The following is a 19,567-nucleotide window of genomic DNA, read 5'->3' as shown; positions in this document are numbered from 1 at the left end:
AACATGGCCCATCTTTAGGCAGAGCCTTTGCACACTGTTTCACTAGGCCTAACTTTATATGTACAGGTGGTAGGAGTAAGTTTTTTGGATCTACTAGGTTTTTGTGTAGAATGTTCTTCTCACCAGGTTTTAAAGACTCCCTCACAGGCCAGATCTTTCTGCACCAGTGTTGACCGCTAGCCCTACTGTCCCATTCACGCAAGAAACATGGAAATTTGGTAAAGCCACCTTGCTGACCAAGGAGCATGCATGTTACTTTTAGATCGCCACATATCATCCAACCATGAGTAGAATAGCCTATTTTATTTAGCACTATTTCTAGGTTTTCATAGCTTTCTTTCATATGTACAAAACGTCCAACAAGTATAGATGCATACATGTTACCACTGTGTAATAAAACAGCCTTTAAACTCATTTTGGATGAGTCAATAAACAGCCTCCAGTCTTACATTTGTATTCAATACCAAACTCATTCATCAGACTGGGAATGTCTGAGCAGTACATTAAATCACTTTCTTGTTGAAAGAACTTGGAAAATTGCTGTTCTCTCTTTCTATACATGTATATGCTGGTTCCAACTTCCAATAAGTTCTTTTCTTTTAATCTAGAGTCGAGCAATTCAGCGTTTTCTTTCGTTAAGCCCAGATCCCTAACAAAATCGTTAAACTAGGTCTGAGTAAACAATTTGGGCTCTAGATTTTCTGTATTACAATGGAATTCATCATCATTTGGTTCATTTAAATCAGATTGTACATCAGAAAATACTTCTATTGGAATAGAATTTCAGTCATCTGGTGGTTCAGGAAATGGCAAATCTACACCATGCCCTACTGGTCGGATGGCGGACGGAAGGTTAGGGTAGCTTATTACCTTCTTGCTTTTCGAATTATGACCAGTAATATCAACACTGCAAAAGTAGCAATCATCGGACTGATTTCTTGGCTCCCTCCATATCATAGGAGCAGCAAATCTAGGGCTTTTTTCTCTTTTTGGACCATTTTCTCAGATCTTCCACACACACATAACATAACTTATACAGTGGCCAAGATTTATCTTGATTAACAAGTTTAGATTTAAAGTATGATAGATAAACCTTTTTTACAAAGTCTGTAATATTTCTTTGGTATTTTTTAATCACAAATTCGCCACAAATATAACAAAAAACTGTCAGCAGAGTTTTTACAACCACGATTAGACATTGTACTGAGCACATGTACAGGAAACAGGAAAGTGAGGTTAGGTTGACAGTAAACAAAACACCATCTGTTAACACAAAAATAGAATCGACCTTTTTTTTTGCCAGCAAATGTTTTTCAGCAGTGCTACAAACGTCATCTACATTCATTGCACCTCCTTTTAAAATTATTTTAGCTATATAAAAGCTGTTAAATTCTTTAAGAAATAGCTTAATTTAATAAATTTAACTGCAAAATGTGAAGAAATGGTTGGTGATACAGTTTTTTAAGTATCATATTTGGATTTCCCACCCTAAAAAACATAAGAATAAGGTATTTTCAGCAAAAAGTTTTACCATCGTTGGCTTGTGTTATCAAATGCTTTTTTCAGGTTGACAAATCCTGTGAATGTGTCTCGATTTTCCTTTAGTCTTGCTTCCATTATCAACCGCAACATCATAATTGCCTCTCATGCCTTTACCTTTTCTAAAGCCAAACTAAACATCTAGCACATCCATAATTTTCTTTTCAGTTCTTCTGCATATTAATCTTAACAGCAACATGGATGCATGAGTTGTTAAGTTGATAGTGCGATAATTCTCGTACTTGTCAGCTCTTGCAATCTTCGGAATTGTGTGGATGATATTATTCTGAAAGTCAGATGGTATGTCGCCGGACTCATATGGTTTAGACACCATCTTTTAATAACAAACTGCAAAACTATGGTCAGCTTACTGACTATGAGCAGGCTGAATTGTATCACACACTTCTTAACCATAAAAATGTACTTTCAAATCATGTGGGAGAAATTATGGACTTCACCTATGAATTTACAATAATTCAAAAGGATATTGTTTTCAAAAAAACAATATACAATTCTGCACTCCAAGATACAGGCCATCAAAGAAGAGATTACTTGAATGATTGATAAAAACATTATTGAACACAGTTGTAATCCTTACAGAAATCTAGTCAAGTCCTGACACGTCTTGACCTCTATGTGACCTAATGGCAAATATAGCCACAGCCAAGGTTTCAGAAGTACACTGTATTTCTGGCTGAGGGAAAAGTGCCATCAGTTTAAGATATTACTGTTGTTTGGTATGAAAAATAGTGGTAGTGCATTATGTTTTAGGACTAATCACAAGATCCGGACTACACTCATGTGCAGAAAAAAAAAGACCACCATGAATGACTAGAAATAGGATGATCATATTCACAGGACATGTACATTAGTATGTTCTGCAGAAATGATTGCATTTGAACCATGCTGTCCCTTCAGGTTCAAGGTCCACATCGATATCATGGGGCAACACCACCTACCAGTAAAATTTGCCTGCGGCCCTCACTGTCACTATAATCTGAAGATGTCACTATAAACTGAAGATAACAGATAAGAGTAACTTGAGCAGACATGCAGGTTGCCTTACAGACATATGCATGAACTGTGCTGCCAAATCAGTGCATTTGAAAGAGGGTGCATTATTTGAATGAAAGAATGTGATGCATCTACCCAGAATATTGCTGCTCTTGTACTATGAAGTGTTTCTGTAGCAGTGCAATGGGTGTGTGCAGAATGTTTCATGGAAGGCCATAGAACACAAGGAGGTGGATCAGCCCCCCCCCCCCTTTCCTGAGAAGACTGACATTTCATCCGAATGGCATTGCAGGACAGATCTGCGCGACCTTCTTGGCTCTGCCGCAACACCAGAACAGTCTAACACATTGTACACTATTACGGGTGCCAGTCTGTTGCCGTTTATTACCACATGGGTTATGTGCACTCCACTTCTCCGCCTACCTTTGACAATTGGTGTATCGAACGATACCACGGATGGGGTGGAGGGGGGGGGGGGAAATGGCATCAGATAGTGTTTTCAGACAAATCCAAGCTTTGTTTGTTTGAAAATGATGGCCACATTTTAGTTCACCACAGGCAAGAGATGGGGAGCTGCATCACAGTCATTGCATTCACACACAACATGCAGCACCAACTCCAGGCCTCGTGGTGTGGGGTGCTGTTGGGTACAACCACAAATCAAAGTTGGTGTGTGTTCATGGCACTGTGACCAAAGCCATACCCTTTCTGCACAACACCCCAGACGCAATTTTTCAGTAAGACTCAGGTTACTGACTTAGGTTTAGACAAGTCAACCACATCATGGTCACTGAACTTTGCGATAGCTTAAGACAATAAGTGGTGGTCCAACACCATGACAAATCTGGTTTAGATACCGTAATGCCCACAGTTGGGGAAAAAGCGACAACAAGTAGAGATCAGTGTGGACAACAGCAGCAGGGCAGAAGGAGTTGGCAGTCTCACTGATGTGGTGATCAGCACTGTCCTCCCATATTCCCTGAGTATGGTAAACCCCAAAGTGGAGAAATAGAATCCTTTTCCAAATATGTCCACTGTGTAAAGTGATGATGTGGGTAACGAAGTGAATAGAGATGAATGTACAGAAAAAAGTGCAAAGTGTGGTGGCTGAGTATGCATACATGGTACAGTAAAACAACACTATCCAAAAGTCATGTATTAGAAGGGGGTTTAGAAGATAGACAATACAGTCAGAAAATTGATTATAATAAATAAGTAAAGATTGGATGATGAGTAATGATGTCTGCACTTAACAGGAAAATGAGGCTAGAATTAGTATAAGCGGTAAAAACACTGGAATCCGTAGCGAAAAGTTTGCCAAACGCAATGTTAAGGTTGGAAAGAGTGGTGGCACCACTATAGCTGTAAGAACTGAAATGTAGTTTGTGGTACTGTTTTTAGAAACTCGTGAAAAATTTAAAAACAATGGAGGTGGGGCGAGACGTAGCAATGTGTTGTCATAACACTGTGCATGCTCAAGCTGATAATTAACAGTTTAAACAACTAAGAATAATAATTCACATGTGTAACTAGTTTGAAAATCTGTCAAAATGATGCAGCATTTTATTACCATTAGAGTGGTAAAATGAGCATAATAACAGGGGGGCAGGCATGCATGTGTGTGCAATGGAACATTACATTGTCATTTGGAATAACACAAGCACTGTAATATCGTACCATAGTTCCAGATTAGTGCCTTCTGATACAACTGGCATTTGAGCCAACCATTTTGTAGATAGTGAGCTACTAGACTGAGCACAATAATGTCTTGGAAAGTCATAGCTACGTGATCCACTGTAACCGGAAATTCTCCAAATTCTGCAGCAATTGTGCACCCATTCTAAAACATGACATCATTCACATCAAACTGTAGATCTGGTCCCATATGAAATCACAATATTGTGTCCACACCTGGGGGCCACTTATTTAGAATTAATTTCATAGTGATACGTACTTAGGAACAGGGTCCAGGGTCCATCGCTGGAGTCTTTGAGCTGATTTCTCAGTACTGGGAGACAAAAAGAGCCACCAGTGATTTATGTTTTATGAAGAAATTACATTTGGTCCTGTATTTGAAGACATGGAATTTCTTAATGGCATACAGAATGACGCAATTCCCCCTTTTCAATCTGTGGACAGTTAAGCTGTGTGGGTGTTACGGTTTTGGTAGTAAATATGATTGGTTGTTCTGACATGTAACATTTCTCTGCCCCAATATGATTCTTTCTTTTGTGTTCTGAATACTCTGTTGCACTCTGTAGTCCACTTGATGGGGACACCTTGTTTCACAGGTGATTTAAGAGCATGTGATTTCTTCAAACTAGGGCAAATTTGGAATTGTAATGGATCAAAAATCATTGGAAAACTGCTGGTGCACTGGCTACACTGAACATAGGTGCTTTTAGTAACACAGACCAAACTATTTCTTTTCACCGTTATATTTTGTAAGGTCTCAACGAGTGTTAAATGCGAATATGCATCAACCAAATCTACTTTGGATGGACACTCACCTCCAGATAATTGGTTGAGTAGTTGTTCAGGGCACCAAACGTGGTAGCACTACTCAATGACAGATTGCAAATTGAATGTTGACTTGGAGTTGCTACACAGGTGAAGAACTGCTACTGGTGTTCGAACCACTCTCAGGAGTGATGTCCACTGGCCTGATGGGGTTGATTCCACAGTATTGAGCTTTTGAAATCTACCGAGTTGTTCTTTTAACTGTTGATCTTAACACAAGTACTGGAAAAGCACAGCGAAATTGTGGCTAGGACACCTGTTTTCATGGTATATGACTCATGCTCTGCTGTACATTGTAACCATGGAGGGAAGGTTTCTGTAGATTCATGGAAAGATCATCTAATACTTGGAAGGCTCTACAGCATACTGATAGAATTTTTAATGGGAATTCTAAGGGTTTGAAAGCATTCATTCGGAAGATGTTCTGAAACATGGAGCTGTCAACAATGATCAGCATGACAGAACAAATGACCTGCGTGTACTTCATTGATCACGAATTGTTCCTTGATCAATACTGGTTATTTTTGTGAATAACGAAATTATGGTGGTGAGTTGAAGCTGCTAAATGGCAGTGTGTTTTCCAGATTTATAAAGGCATGTAGCCACCAACAAGTAAACTTCCACATGTCACTTGCAGAAGCAACTTCTGCAAATTATTTGACATGGAAGCTAACTTCTGCAAGTTCTGTCTATTGGCAGAAGTAGCTTCCACAAGTTAGTGGAAACAGCTTCTTGCATCTTGCTGCAAGCACTTGCCAAACTTGCCAGTTTCTGGAAGCTTTTCATCAAACTTACAGAAGGTTTGTGTGTTCAATATTGGTACGACAATATCAATGTCAAAAAGGAGAATGGCACAAAGACAGATGAATGAAGACAAAGGTACCATGTGCCAACAAACATACAGACTTGACAACACTCAGCCAAGAAAGTGCAAAAAAAGTAAACGATTACTTTAGTTTAACAAGTAGGGAAAGGAGAATGCCATTACAGATGTCTTTAAAGTTCAGCTGGTTTTAATCTTAGCATAAATGTAAATCCATTATGTTTGTAATAAATAATGGTTGCAAAAAAAAATCAGAGTAATTAAATGGAAATCTCTTGGTGATACAGCTTGCAGCATTTCTGTGTTCTGTTTTTAAATTTATTACATTTGTAATAAAAGCAATGAAGACTGTTTGCAAAAAGTTAATTAAAATGTGATCCCTTGGTGATGCAGCTTGCAGCATATTTGTATTCAGGTTTTGAATATTTGTATTGTACAACAGACAGATTTTCGAAAACTGCATACAACATTCTCATACCTTTTTAATGTGAATAAAGTCCTCAAATTTTAATTTGTTCAATAGTGTTTCTTGATAAATACATACACCTCTGCATGCATTTCTTCACCCAAACATTTCTTTTTTCTTAACTTTTTTATATCTGTCACAATTTTTCTTCAATAATAATAATGACGCAACAATCAAGGTGACTGCTCTGTTTTTAGCATGATACTGTACTCTTCCACTTGCCTATCTCACATTGTGTCTCTATTGGAAACACTTCTGCAAGTCCTTACAGCAATTATCTTGTCCAAGTGACTTGCAGAAATAAACTTGCACAAGTTTTTGTTCTGATGTAAACACTTCAGCAAGTGCTTATAGAAGTTACTTGTGGAAGTTACTTGCTAGTGGACACATGCCTTAAGGAAAGCTACTGCACCTGTGCTGATGTGAAACTGGACCACAATTTGCTTTACATTCAGTTTGATAAACAACTTTTTGCGAAAAATTGTTTTCTTCTTGCGGTGTCTATTTGTATCATCTCTGAATACCCGCTGTGCTTTACTGAGGAAGAATGTGTGTATGTGGTCCCACTTATAGAGAATGTACCACCACATCTCTGTGTGGTCAACAACTGCAACCATGAACACTTGGTATGCTGCTAATTGCCATATGTTGGTTTTGCAGCATGTTGAAAAAATTAGTGGGTTTTGCTGGGGGGAAAATTATCCAACTATACACATTACAATGGTAGAGCGCATAGAGTAGATATCTCAGATAAATTTTCAAATTACTTGTTTGATTCCGGGCAATAGCAAACATTTTATCTAATGTAGCATCCTGTAATCTTAGAGCCTCCTGCCAGACTTCTCTGTTGTGTGCAGACTGAGAATAAAGAAAATTAGCATTTACTGTTCTGTTGAAAACAAGATCATTATAGATGGAGCACAAGCTCAGATTTGTGAAGAATGTGAAGCTATTTCAGGAAATCATGGTAAACCTAAACCTGGAAGTCAGATTGGCATTTGAACTGCCATTCTCCTGGAGGTGAGTCCAGATTGATAACCACTGCACCACCTTGTTTAGTGTGCAGACAGAATAATGTTGTGTATCAAGCAGTCCAAGTCAGATTGGTGGTACGTAAACTTGCTTAGCCTGTGTAGGTTGGTAATCAATGCCCACTATAGTTGTTCTGGCAGTTTTAGTGTGGCCACAATGACATGATATGATATGATGTTTCTTATAATTGTATGAATTAAGCAAATCAGAGATTTCATTGAAAGTCAATGCTGCTGGGATAGTTAGTGAAGTCAACTTCTTTAACAAATCATAAGCATCCGTAAGGGGGGAAAAGGGGGGATACAAATAAACTTTGAATTCATAATGAAAAGAAACAGCATAATTCAAATTAATATGAAGCAGCTAGAAATGTTCAATATGCTAATTCAACAAGGTGTGAACACATACAAAATCATCTACATGAGGGGCATAATCTTATAAAATCTTCCCTTCATCACGCAGGTGCTGACTTGCTGACTTATGATGGCCAGGAGTGGTGGATAGCACTAGAGCTGCTGAGGCAGCAAAGGCGTCCTTTGGCACCCGATCCCAGCTATCAAGTAGCTGTAAGAATCTGATTGTCGTGCTGATGTGATCCTATGCAAGCACACTGCCAACTGCAGCTCTCAACTATTTTGATTCACTTTGCATTACTGGGTTGACACATCAGGGTTTAGCATCATGCTGACTATAAGATCATCAAAGACAGAGCACAAATTCATGTCCTCTAGCTTCACAAACAAGTAAATCAACATTAAACCTGGTACTTTTCTTTCAACAGCCAATCAAAGCACAGGATATGTGACATCATGTAAATGTGTTTCTGTCTGTAAAACACAACAAAGACATGTATAATGACAATGGAAATTCCTCACTGGAATAATATGTAAAATAAGGGAAAGGCGACCACTTCTCTATAGCTGCGCAAAGTGTGGCACATAAAAACATGCAGCAGAAAACTATTTGTAGCTTTTGCTCTTTCTCTAGTAGATGTACACACATTCATACGAACAACAGTACAGCATCCAAATGTACACACCCATGGCCATGGCAAGACTGACTGTTGATTGTTGATAGCTGTTGCCTGGGCAGGTGGAGGTGGGGAGGGGGTAGGGAAGGATGCACAAGATGAGGAAGGGGTAGTGATGTAGCATGAGACAGGACTTTCCACAGATAACAATATGATATTATCACTGAAGTGAAAACAATGAATGTGATTCCATACGAAGCTATCAATCATATTAGACATATCAGAACAGAGAAATGGTTAATTTCAATATGTATTAAACATTATTCTTAGTATTATGTGAACTAAGTTTGTAGTGAAGCCTGATCTGTTGCTTATCCCAGGGTGTAGGTTAGGTCGAACAATGAGAATTTGGTTGAGAGTTGGTGAACACACTGAACGCATTTCCATACAAAGCTATCAATCATATTACTTGTGCAACAAGATTTAAATTCTCCTGTTATCATACATGATGACTGTGGTGTTCGTTTGATGCTACATATCCTATGCTATGTTTGCCAAGAAGCAAGCTGACAGATGCCATGTTAATGTATGTGCCTGGAAAACTGAAGTGCTATATTTGGTGGTTTTTCATATTTATACTTTACTATTATGAAGTTCAGTTCATCCATCACATTAAATATTTCTCAAAATCCTTTCAGTTTTTTGTATAATTTGGTGCAAAAAAGTGTTGGGAAACGTCAAGTCAGTGATTAAAACTGTTATCAGAATGGTGTTAATTGGAAATAGGGTATTTTTGTTTCACATTACATTTACAGTCATTGTTCTTTATGCAGGAAGTTAATGGCCATTTAAAGATTATACACAATTTTCAGTGTTTAGAAAAATAAAATTCAATTTCAGCAGTCAATAACTATCAGTTACCCATATTAGCAAACTGCTGCTCTCATACTTAGAAAATTTTTACACGGAGACAGAAAAATGCCAAATTCTGCTACATTTTGTAAAAACTGATTTCACATTATTTCCCTAAAAGCTACTGACAATGTGTCATGGTGTACACAAAATTTTCCAGTCCCTAAACATGGAAAGCAGTTGGGGAAATGAAATAGTCACTTCTGATTCATGCAGTAGTTCATTGTGTTTAGATGCCAGACAGTGAAAAAGCCACTTTGCTTTTCATCTGCCAACAATTATCTTTCAAAATGGCAGCTGCAATTGAAAATCTTTCCATTGTGAAATTCATTTTAAAAGTGACAAGTAAGGGTGTTGCACATCAACGGCATCATTTGTTTTAGAGTGGAATGATGAATTTTTGTGATGGTTCATCTGTAGTCAGCTATATGCTGGTACAAAACAACTGAAAATAAATAAATGGTTTCACAATAACTAAATTGTTGGTCGCGTTTCTGCAGCTTTCGCTGAGTGTTTTGCACAAGACTGTGACTAAAACTTAGGATCCCATAAGTTCTATATTTGTTGGGTTCCAAAACTCTTTTCTGAGAATAAAATGACTCAATGGATGACTGCATCTCTACAGTTTCTTTTTCATTATGAGATGAAAGCAGGAGGATTATTGAATAGAATCTTAACTGGAGATGAGAACTGTTTCTTATGCTAACATGCAGACAAAATAGCATTCAAGTCAAGCTCCCCAAATTCTGCCTATGACGACCATGTTTTTGGGACTTTTGTTTGTAGATTCTACAGAATGTGGAAGGGCAATCTATTCTGAAGCCTACTATTGGAGATGAAGTATACTGGGAAGAACTATTCAAAACAAGGATATAGCCTCTTGATTAAGAAATGTCATGTTTTTGCAAAACAATGCTTGGTCCCACTCTGCCCAGCAAATACATGGTCTGTATGCCAGTTCAAATGGGAAATTTTTTTATAACATCTGCTATACAGCCCAAACTTGACTTAAAGTGATTTTCACCTCTTCATGAAAAAGTGGCTTGGCTCTCAACATTTTGACTCTGAGGAAGAACTTGGAAGATGCTATCACAGGGTGGCTACAATCTCAGCCAGTAGAAATCCATGCAAAGGGATTCTGTCAGCTCATTAAGACACAAGACAAATCCTTCAACGTGAGTGATGAAAATGTAAATAAATAATAGAGAGATGTAGTTTCAAGATTTTTCTTATCAATTTTCTGTATCTATTCCAGTATTTTATTCATAACCGAATGGAACTTGCTTTCCAGATATCCTTTGCAAATCATACATAAAAGTTCTGTATTTACCTGTTATCAACATGGCAGATGGAACAGACACAAAAATTACAGAAAGTGACCAAATTAAGGAAAGTTAGTTTATGCAAATTTTTGTAATATCTGTATTCACTGATGACATGCCATAAATTTACTATGATGACTAGGGGGTGGGGGTTGGCGGACAGGGTGGGATAGCAGCACCTAGAGGCCTCTCAATACAAAACCAGCCAGAACTTTCAATTTACTGAAGATCTATCCACAATTACAGAACAATGATCAGATATAACATACACTGGCATAAATCTGTGCAATAATTACTCCTGGCAGTGAGAGACCTATCACACAATTCCTTTGACGGTATGTACGGTACCCATTAATCGACAGCTATGTTTATGATGTTGAAGAATTCTATAATAGTGTGGTATCCTAAACCAGACAATTTTTAATGCAAAATATAAATGTAATGTACAATTTTTAATTTATAACTTTATTACTGAATACACACCAAAACACACATAAATTGTCAGCGGTTGATGAGTAAGTAAGTAATATGAAATCAGACAAAATCTATGAACGAGCATTTGTGTCGTTAACTATTTCCTTGCAGGAAATTCTGATAACTTTGTGCAAAGGAAAGTAGCTATTTTGAATGTGAGATAATAATAATATGGATTATTTGTGGTGTAATACACTATCTATGGTCTATGAAGAAATAGTGTAAATGTGCAATAATGGCAAAGGCAAAATAATAAAAAGAGGAAAAATGCTCAAATGTCTCATAGAATCATTTGCTGATAAATATACCAGATGACGTATGAAGCCAGAATTTCCCTACAGATGGTGCTAGCTGTCAGCATAGGGCCCATGAGAAAGCATCTGCAGTGTCATGGACATGGAAAAAAAATTCCCGGATTTCCTGGTTAAAAATACGCTTTCTCCCGGGTGAAAATAATAGTTTTTCCCTGTTAATTGACAATATATTTTTTCTCCGAACTGTATAACTTATCAATCTTTGAATAATTATGGTTTTATACATGGGCGTAGAATTTCCTGGCACTTTAGAAGACGAAACACCTTTTGGAAAGACGTTTGATGTGCAGTAACATGTAAACTGCATATTTTCGTATTAAGAAAGTATAAATTCGAATTCCACCAAACACCGCATGTTACTTTCCGAAGCATTGAAATCGAGATTGCGATGTGTATTTGTAAGTCAGTCATAGCTCATGTCACATGATCTTGCCAGCCGATGACAGCAGATATTCAGAGCTCTGGACACGTGGTGTAGTCAGCCAATAGCAACATCACTGTTAAGTAGCGCGAACACAGGAACAGGAAAAGTTAATGGTTTAAATTAATATATATAATGTTGCTACAAGAAAAACAAAGCTTTCACATATAATATTGGTCTCTAAGGCCAACACGCTGCAAGACAAGCTAAGCTTTCACATATACTGTTTGTCTTTTATGCATTTATTACATTTTAAGATATATCACACAAATATGCCAGTAAATTTTTTAATAACGACATAAAAGCATGATCTTCTGGGCTATAAATTCTTCTACATGACTCGTCATCAAAGAGCTGATTTTGAAATGAGTTCAGATTCCCAGTGAAGTAGGCATCAACCTGATATTTAACTTTTAAATGTGGTTTCGAGATGTAAATTTCCTTGGGTACCAGTACTTTGTTATCTCAGGTCTGGTTCTTTGTTATGGCATTATGCCATACGTGCTAGAAGGTGAAAACGTATACTTGAAATGCAGTGAACAGTTGAAACTAGCCAATAGTTTGAAATTAAACCCTTTGTTTCAAGTATATGGACTGCCTCAGCGGAAAAGATTAATAAAAGAAAATTCCTTCAGCAAACCAATAAAAATAACTTCTTTGTTCTGCATGGCAATTCATGCTTGACTGTCAGAAAGGTGGAAATAAAATAAAATCTGAAACTAATAACATATTTTTGCCTTCCGTAATTATGTGAATGTATTTTAATTCACATGATAGCTCCTGGCCAAGGAAATCAATTTTGTTTTCATTTGACGTGAATGCAGTAGACAAAGAGGAAACAGCAAAATCACTAAATGTAAACACGGGTCACGTGGAGACTACCCGTTTCCCTATTATAACTCAGACTGCTCTGTGCATCAGACCCGTGTCTACGATATTTCCGAACTGGGGCAATAGTAGATAGTTTGAGAAAGGACGGCAAAAATTTTAAAAAAATCGAATTTTCAAAAATACGTTCATTTTGCAGCGGACATATTTCTGAAGACTCTGATACATATAACATACGTGTCCGAGGAATTCTAAGACATGTTATTTGATCTTAAGTGTGCCAAAGAGCAGCGCCACTCCTCTTCACACAGCATTCTTCTATCGCACGACACTGTATTTCGGTCTGTGAAATTGAAACGTGTATATTTTGTACTGGAAGCCATCAAACTATATTCAGGACAATGGAAATTAAAATGTCCTATGGTGCCTCTCCTGCTTCCAGTCTGCCGGTTTGACATCCTGCCCCTTTTCTTTTCTTTCTCTCTCTCTCTCTCTCTCTCTCTCTTTTTTTTTTTTAAAAAAAAAAAAAAAAAAAAAAAAGAGAACGCTTCAGACAATTTGCACTCTTTATTCCCTATTAGCTGCTTTGTGTGACATAAAATTAAGTGTAGGGGACATAAAACCAGTAAAGAGAAGAGACAAGCAAGACAGTACACATTTCTTCAGTCCTTAGCTCCTAGAATTTCTCTTTCTCTCTCTAATCTTGCTACAGCTTTACATGGTGCACTTTCCTTTCTGCGAAAGGATCTGTTACCTTATCAAAGTTCGTCAAACGTTTTGCTACATGAAAAATCTAATACTGAAAAGACTGTAATTAGAAATTGGCCCAAGACTGGTGTGGTTTCTCGACTTATATTTTGTCACTGTCTGCGAGATAAAGCAAAATAGGTCTTTATAATACTGCAGAAATTGTAACACGCCAACTAAACGAGACTGTTTTGGCAGAAATGGTCATTTTTATAACACAGTGGAATATAATTCACAAAGTACCAATATCAAATGCCTATTAGGCCTACTACAAGCAAAAAGCTTTACGTTAGGAAATAGTTTTACACTTCATTCAAATGCTCAAGTTTCTCAAGCATGAGATCGAAAAGTAGTAGTACGAAATTTTTATACAAACTTGGAACTGTTTTATTCTTCCATAATTTAAGTGATGTCACCGTTTCTTCTCCTTCCTCATTCTAACAAACAATGTTGTCATCACTAATTCTGTATCTATTCCTGCCAGTGTCAAAGCTTATTCGCCAGTTAACTTGACTAACTCTGCCAGAATCACCAGTTTAGTTATCCCGCAATTATTCTTGGGTTAGGCGTTATTACGTGTTCGTACAACGCGTTTCCTGCGTTACTTCCAGAATAGACCTTAAAGCAGCTGCTAGCCAGAGACTGTACAACTGGCTCTTACTAGTATATCTATCTGACCAAAAATTTTCTGTCAAAATTTCATTTTCTTGGACACACCGAGAAGATAATACGTAATCCCTCTTACCTGTTATTCCTGTTAGTCGTTTATTCGCACTCTGGTAGTCTGAAATAATGGATTTCGCTGGTAATCATAACGCACATCATTCGCAAACCCAATCAATCACATAATCAGACAGTGGTTGGCTTTCCTTCGTTCGGCTATACTCTGCTCAGCTCGTATAGCCCCTTTTGTCTGCAGGAAAGTTTATTTCTAGGTGTGACGAGGATTCCACTGACAGAGACACTATGCACGCATTCACAAATCAACTAATGATTCATTCAGAAATCAACTTAGAAAGTGTTCAACAATGTTCAAAAACCGACAGGGACACGTTTCAAAGTCATACGAATAATCGATAGACCAACATGTGCTGGGTGCTAGGCGCTTTGTGAAACAAGGTTTTCTTCTCAAGAATATGAATCCCCCCCCACACACATACACTCACTCTCTCTCTCTCTCTCTCTCTCTCTCTCTCTCTCTCTCTCTCTCTCTCTCCCCCCTAGACCCAGGGCTGCTGCGCAATCTGTCAGCTTGGGCGCGCCAGTAAAATTTTTCCCGGTAACACCTAGCTGTGGTGCTTTTTTTTTTTTCTGCAACTGCTTACACAGTCAACAGCCACGTTTCTGTAGCCACAAGCGGAAGAAGGTACTACGCAACTGCGCATGTGCATGATCGCATGACACCACTCATAACTGCTAAAACCAATCTAATGTTAACAGTTGTGACGTCATGCTCGTTGGAGGCAATTTGTTACTACGAAGCATTGCATAGTCTTCCTAAAGCCTTTGACACATTTTGCTGTTGGCAGACGCTTGTATGAGCACTGTGTTTTGTTGTTGTATGTGGCACATTTCCTTTGCAATTTCAGTTTTTTCTCTCGTTCATGTTTCATTGCTGTAGTATTATTCTGCAATAGCAGGATACAGTAATATCCTTTGCCAGAGTATTGGTTCTTACCAGTCAAAATTACAAAAATTTAACTAGGAACAAAAACAATGAAAAATTCCTGGAATTCAAAAAAATTTCCGAGTTTTTCCCAGTTTTCTCCCGGATGAAAAAATTCCCGGGTTTTTCCCGGATCTCCCGGTTGTCGCGGGTCATAGACACCCCGAGTGTCATCTGCTTCATGTAACGGCTGACGACAAATGTCAACACGCAGTAATGCAAGTCCCATACATCAGTACCTGTTTCAAACCTGTAAACGTGTCAAGTTTTGTCCCTACAAACTACAATTTGCGGACAGCATTGGTTTTCTGTTATCATTTGAAGAAAACTGCTGCAGTATCGCATCGAATGCTTGTCAAAGCTTTCAGTGAACACGCTCTTGCATGTTTTGAGTGGTTCAAAAAATTCAAAAGTGCTGATTTTGACCTGAGAAATGATGAGCTCGGCAAACTGCCAAAAAAGTTCGAAGAAAACAAATTGCAGGCCTTATTGGATGAAGATGATACTCAGAGTCAACAGGAACTCGCGGAACAATTGAATGTGACGCAGAAAGCTGTTTCTTTTTGGTTGAAAGCTGTGGGAAAGGTGCAAAAAGTAAAAAAATGGGTTCCTCATGAACTGAATGAAAGACTGCAAGCAAATAAAAAGATCACTTGTGAAATGCTATTCACTAGATACAAAAGAAAGTCGTTCTCCATCAAATAGTGACAGGTGCTGAAAAATGGATATATTTTGAGAAAACCCTAAGCATCATAAATCTTGGGTGAATCCAGGCAAACCATCGACACCCACTCCAAGACCAAATCACTTTGGAAAGAAGACAGTGCTCTGTGTTTGGTGGGATCAGAAGAGTGTCATCTGAGCTGGGTCAGGGAACGATCGAGGCATTCAGTTGGGAAATACTAGGGCATGCAGCTTATTCTCCAGACTTGGCTCCATCTGATTATCATCTATTTGCAACACTGGGACACGCTCTCAGTGAACAACATTTCAATTCATATGCAGAAGTACGAAAATAGCTCAATGACTGGTTCACTTCAAAAGAACTGTTCTTCTTTTGTGTGGCATTCATATCTTGCCAGAGAGGTGGGAGAAATGTATAAATAGCAATGGAAATTATCTTGAATGAAACACTGTTTATCAGTTTCAAACAACAGACATGTCATTACTGCAACCAAATTCCAGTTTCATACTTCTACACCTGGTAGTGAGCCCATGCATCTGCTTGCAGAGAAACAGTGACGATTATAAATTAAAATTGTGGACCAGCCACAGGTCACATATAACTTTGTCTTTATTTTTACATTTTTCATTCGACCAAAATAAACATCTTCAGAAATTATGTAGCCGAGGACCACACATTACAAATATCGGGCTATGTATATTTATATATAACAGCACCACTACACATAGCCTCATACTTGTAACATGTAGCCGTTGCTATGTAATTCCTGAAGATGCTAACTTTAGTCTAGTGAAACACGTGAAAATAAAGAAAAAGGTATATGCGACTTGTGAGTAGTCTATAATTTTGGTACATAAATAAATACACCATTTTTCATGGCAAATCTGACTTTTTTAGTGATGACTGTGGGTGCTGAAGAGAAGTTATCATTTAGAGTTATGTTTTCATACACAATGTCACTCATGTAACACAGATTAGTTTTTGAAATGGGATTAGTGTATCGAAACGAATTTAGGTAATTAAAGTAAGGCATAGGTCCATAAAATTTGGTACTGTCAACTTCACTCTCTAGACTCCACCTGAGTCCCATAAAAACGTGTCTGATACTAGTTTATTTCTGTGACAAAGGTACCACCAAATTCAGTCTAAATAATAAGGAGATTCAAAGTATAAGCCAGGATTGAATTTTAGAAGGAATGAAACAAATGAAGATAACTAGTTACCAGACAACAAAACGCTGATAGGAATAACACTTCTGAGTACAATAAAAATAAATAACAAGTGAATATAAAAGCAATTCTGCACTAGGACTAGAATTCAAAAACTGGAGCCTTCATTGCAATGAAAAGAGAGAAAAAGCAAGAAATACAAAAATGTTGCTGGCAGAGGCAGTCGTTCGGTATACAGTAAATCTTATAAACACCACATTTCTGTCAGTATGGACCACACACTTGCCCCTAACATATCTCTCGCATAACTCTGTGTATCACTTTCTCTTCTCTTCCAGGTTTTTGCCTTCATTCCCTTTTCTCTTGCACTTTAAGGCATTTAGCGATGTGGCACAAAGATAAGTTATTCACATTTCACTCACATATTTTGTACTTGTCTTTAGAGTGGAGTCACATACTGAAATTATACACAAGTCTTCCTGCACACAGTGTTGGGAATTATAGATGAAAGATACGTTTTCTCTTTTTGAGACTCTGTTTGGTATCCTTCATGCTACTATTTCCAGTCATGTAACGAAGAAAGTCTTTCATGACTTCTCTTTCTGTTCGAAGTTCTCTCTCTTTCAAGTGTTTATCAGTAGGACATTCCTCTGGGAAAATATCTGCCAGCGCCCTGTCAAGATGTGATGTGATGCCCTTCTGATCAGATTCTTTACATAAAAAACAAACACAGTTTTTAGAATGAGCATTGTTTCTTGCAGACGTATTTTGAACCTGCTTTGTTTCCTCTACTTCTGAAACACTATAATGTGCATCAGTTGTTTTGCACACAAATAGTCCATCTTCTTCTACAATTTTTATTTTTACAGATGGCGTTACACTCCCTGAATTTGCGCAAGTTATACTGCTTTTCTTATCAAGTTGCTCAATAGTATTTTGAGCACTGTGATGCATGTTTGTAGTTTTCCTCCCGTCAGTGTTTCGGGTCGATTCCAGGTTTTCACAGGAACTTAATTGTACATCTATAACTTCATAGTTTCTTGAATCCCCAAGGAAGCCTGTAGATGATGTATCACTATCAACTGTCACAATTTTATACACCTCATGACCATCATCATCTTTCTGAATGGGTACTAATTCAGCACTTAATAATTCTGCCTGTAATTCACACTTTCTTGGTAAATCATTTACTACTGAATTTTTTGTACTAACACTATTCTTATCATCATCTAATATAATGACCACATCTTTATCCTCACACATCTCTTTCATACAATGATTATCTTTTTTATTGAATGTTGATACACCAGGGATTAATTCTGCAAATAATTCAAGCTTTCCTGGTGAATGATTTCCTACAGTATTTGTCGTACTCTGATGATTTAACAACACCAGCGGTTCAGGTTCTGGATTTGTCGTATCTGCCATAGATACAGCATCAAGCTGCTTTCCTGCATCATTGTCATTACACTCACTACTCTTATCATCATCAAATATAATGACCACTTCTTTATCATTACACATCTCCTTGTCACAATCAATATTTTTTAATGTGCTTACTGATTCACTAATGACTAATTCTGCATTTAATTCACACCCCCTAGATAAACCACTTCCCACGGTATTTTTTGTATCTTGAGGAATTAATAGTATTGTTTGTTCATGCTCTAGATTTTTCACATTGTTGTCATTACTGTTAGTGGTGCTTTTCACTTCTTCAAAACCATCACCATGATCACTATCATCATTGTGGCCTGCACCTCTACAATTTCTCTTGCTCTTACTCTGAACATCTGCATGTTTGTGGCTCGAAATACGCATATTAGAAATCAGGGTGTTGACTTCTGAATGCTGCATACAGCTGGCTAATTCTTCACTCACTTCAGTAAGTTCAAGACTTCTAGGTATGCTAGTGGGTGAATCATGTTCACGCAATATTATATTACCAGAGTTTCTATTGTTACTCTCCTCAATCACATTTTCGTTCATTTTCACACAGCTAATGGAATTTGTACCTGATTCTCTGTGTGTATCAGTACAAATGTTATCATCCAAACTTGTAAAAGCTTTGGCTGCCACTGTGCCTGAATTTTCACACTTTTCGCTGTAGTTATTAAGCACTGGAGAACCTTTATAGTTAACATGGGGTGGCACAGCTTTCTTATTTTCTACACACTTTGTAATTTCCTTTTCTAGGGAAATTATCTCATTTCGTAGTTCCATACTGTCGTCAGTTTCAAAATCAATATTGCTTATATCAAAGGCATCAACTTCCAAGGCTCCTTTATCATTTGTATTCTCTGATGAAACATTTTGCAGAGTCTTGACGTCTGGGAAAATATCTGGAAATGTAACAGACTCTTCTGATGTATCAGAAATATGTGGTGAGTCATCAGAATCATCTTCCTCTTCCTGTGGCCAACCTCTCTCAGACTCTGAACCTGTAACAAAAAGAAACCGTTTCTCATTCTCATTCTGAAGACTATAAAGGAGACTTTTTATACACATAGTTCACACACTACCATTAATTTTTATTGTACTTCAAAAAAACTGCACACAAACACACACACACAGTGATACTAAATTGAAAATTTCACTCAGGTATCAACACAAGGCTTTGATTACATCATTCTCTATTCTTCTACATTATAGTCAGGCAACAGAG

General features: G+C 37.6%; 1 protein-coding gene across 3 annotated transcripts in view; it reads right to left on the bottom strand.

Annotated features, from left to right (window-relative positions):
- Positions 1-16,614: 16,614 nt before the first annotated feature.
- LOC126092006 (uncharacterized) overlaps positions 16,615-19,567 on the bottom strand; it is an 83,091-nt gene continuing 80,138 nt past the window's right edge. For 2 of the 3 annotated variants that reach the window (XM_049907381.1, XM_049907382.1), the window contains one exon: positions 16,615-19,343. In XM_049907381.1, coding sequence (XP_049763338.1) covers positions 17,401-19,343 — 1,943 coding nt within the window. In that variant the 3' untranslated portion in view covers positions 16,615-17,400. The remainder of the gene's footprint in view (positions 19,344-19,567) is intronic. The other variant, XR_007521295.1, reaches the window with a different exon arrangement.

The sequence above is a fragment of the Schistocerca cancellata genome, chromosome 7 (assembly GCF_023864275.1).
Source record: "Schistocerca cancellata isolate TAMUIC-IGC-003103 chromosome 7, iqSchCanc2.1, whole genome shotgun sequence".
In the NCBI taxonomy this organism is placed as follows: domain Eukaryota; kingdom Metazoa; phylum Arthropoda; class Insecta; order Orthoptera; family Acrididae; genus Schistocerca; species Schistocerca cancellata.
Note: the sequence above shows the minus strand (reverse complement) of the source record. Positions and strands in the feature narration are given on the sequence as shown.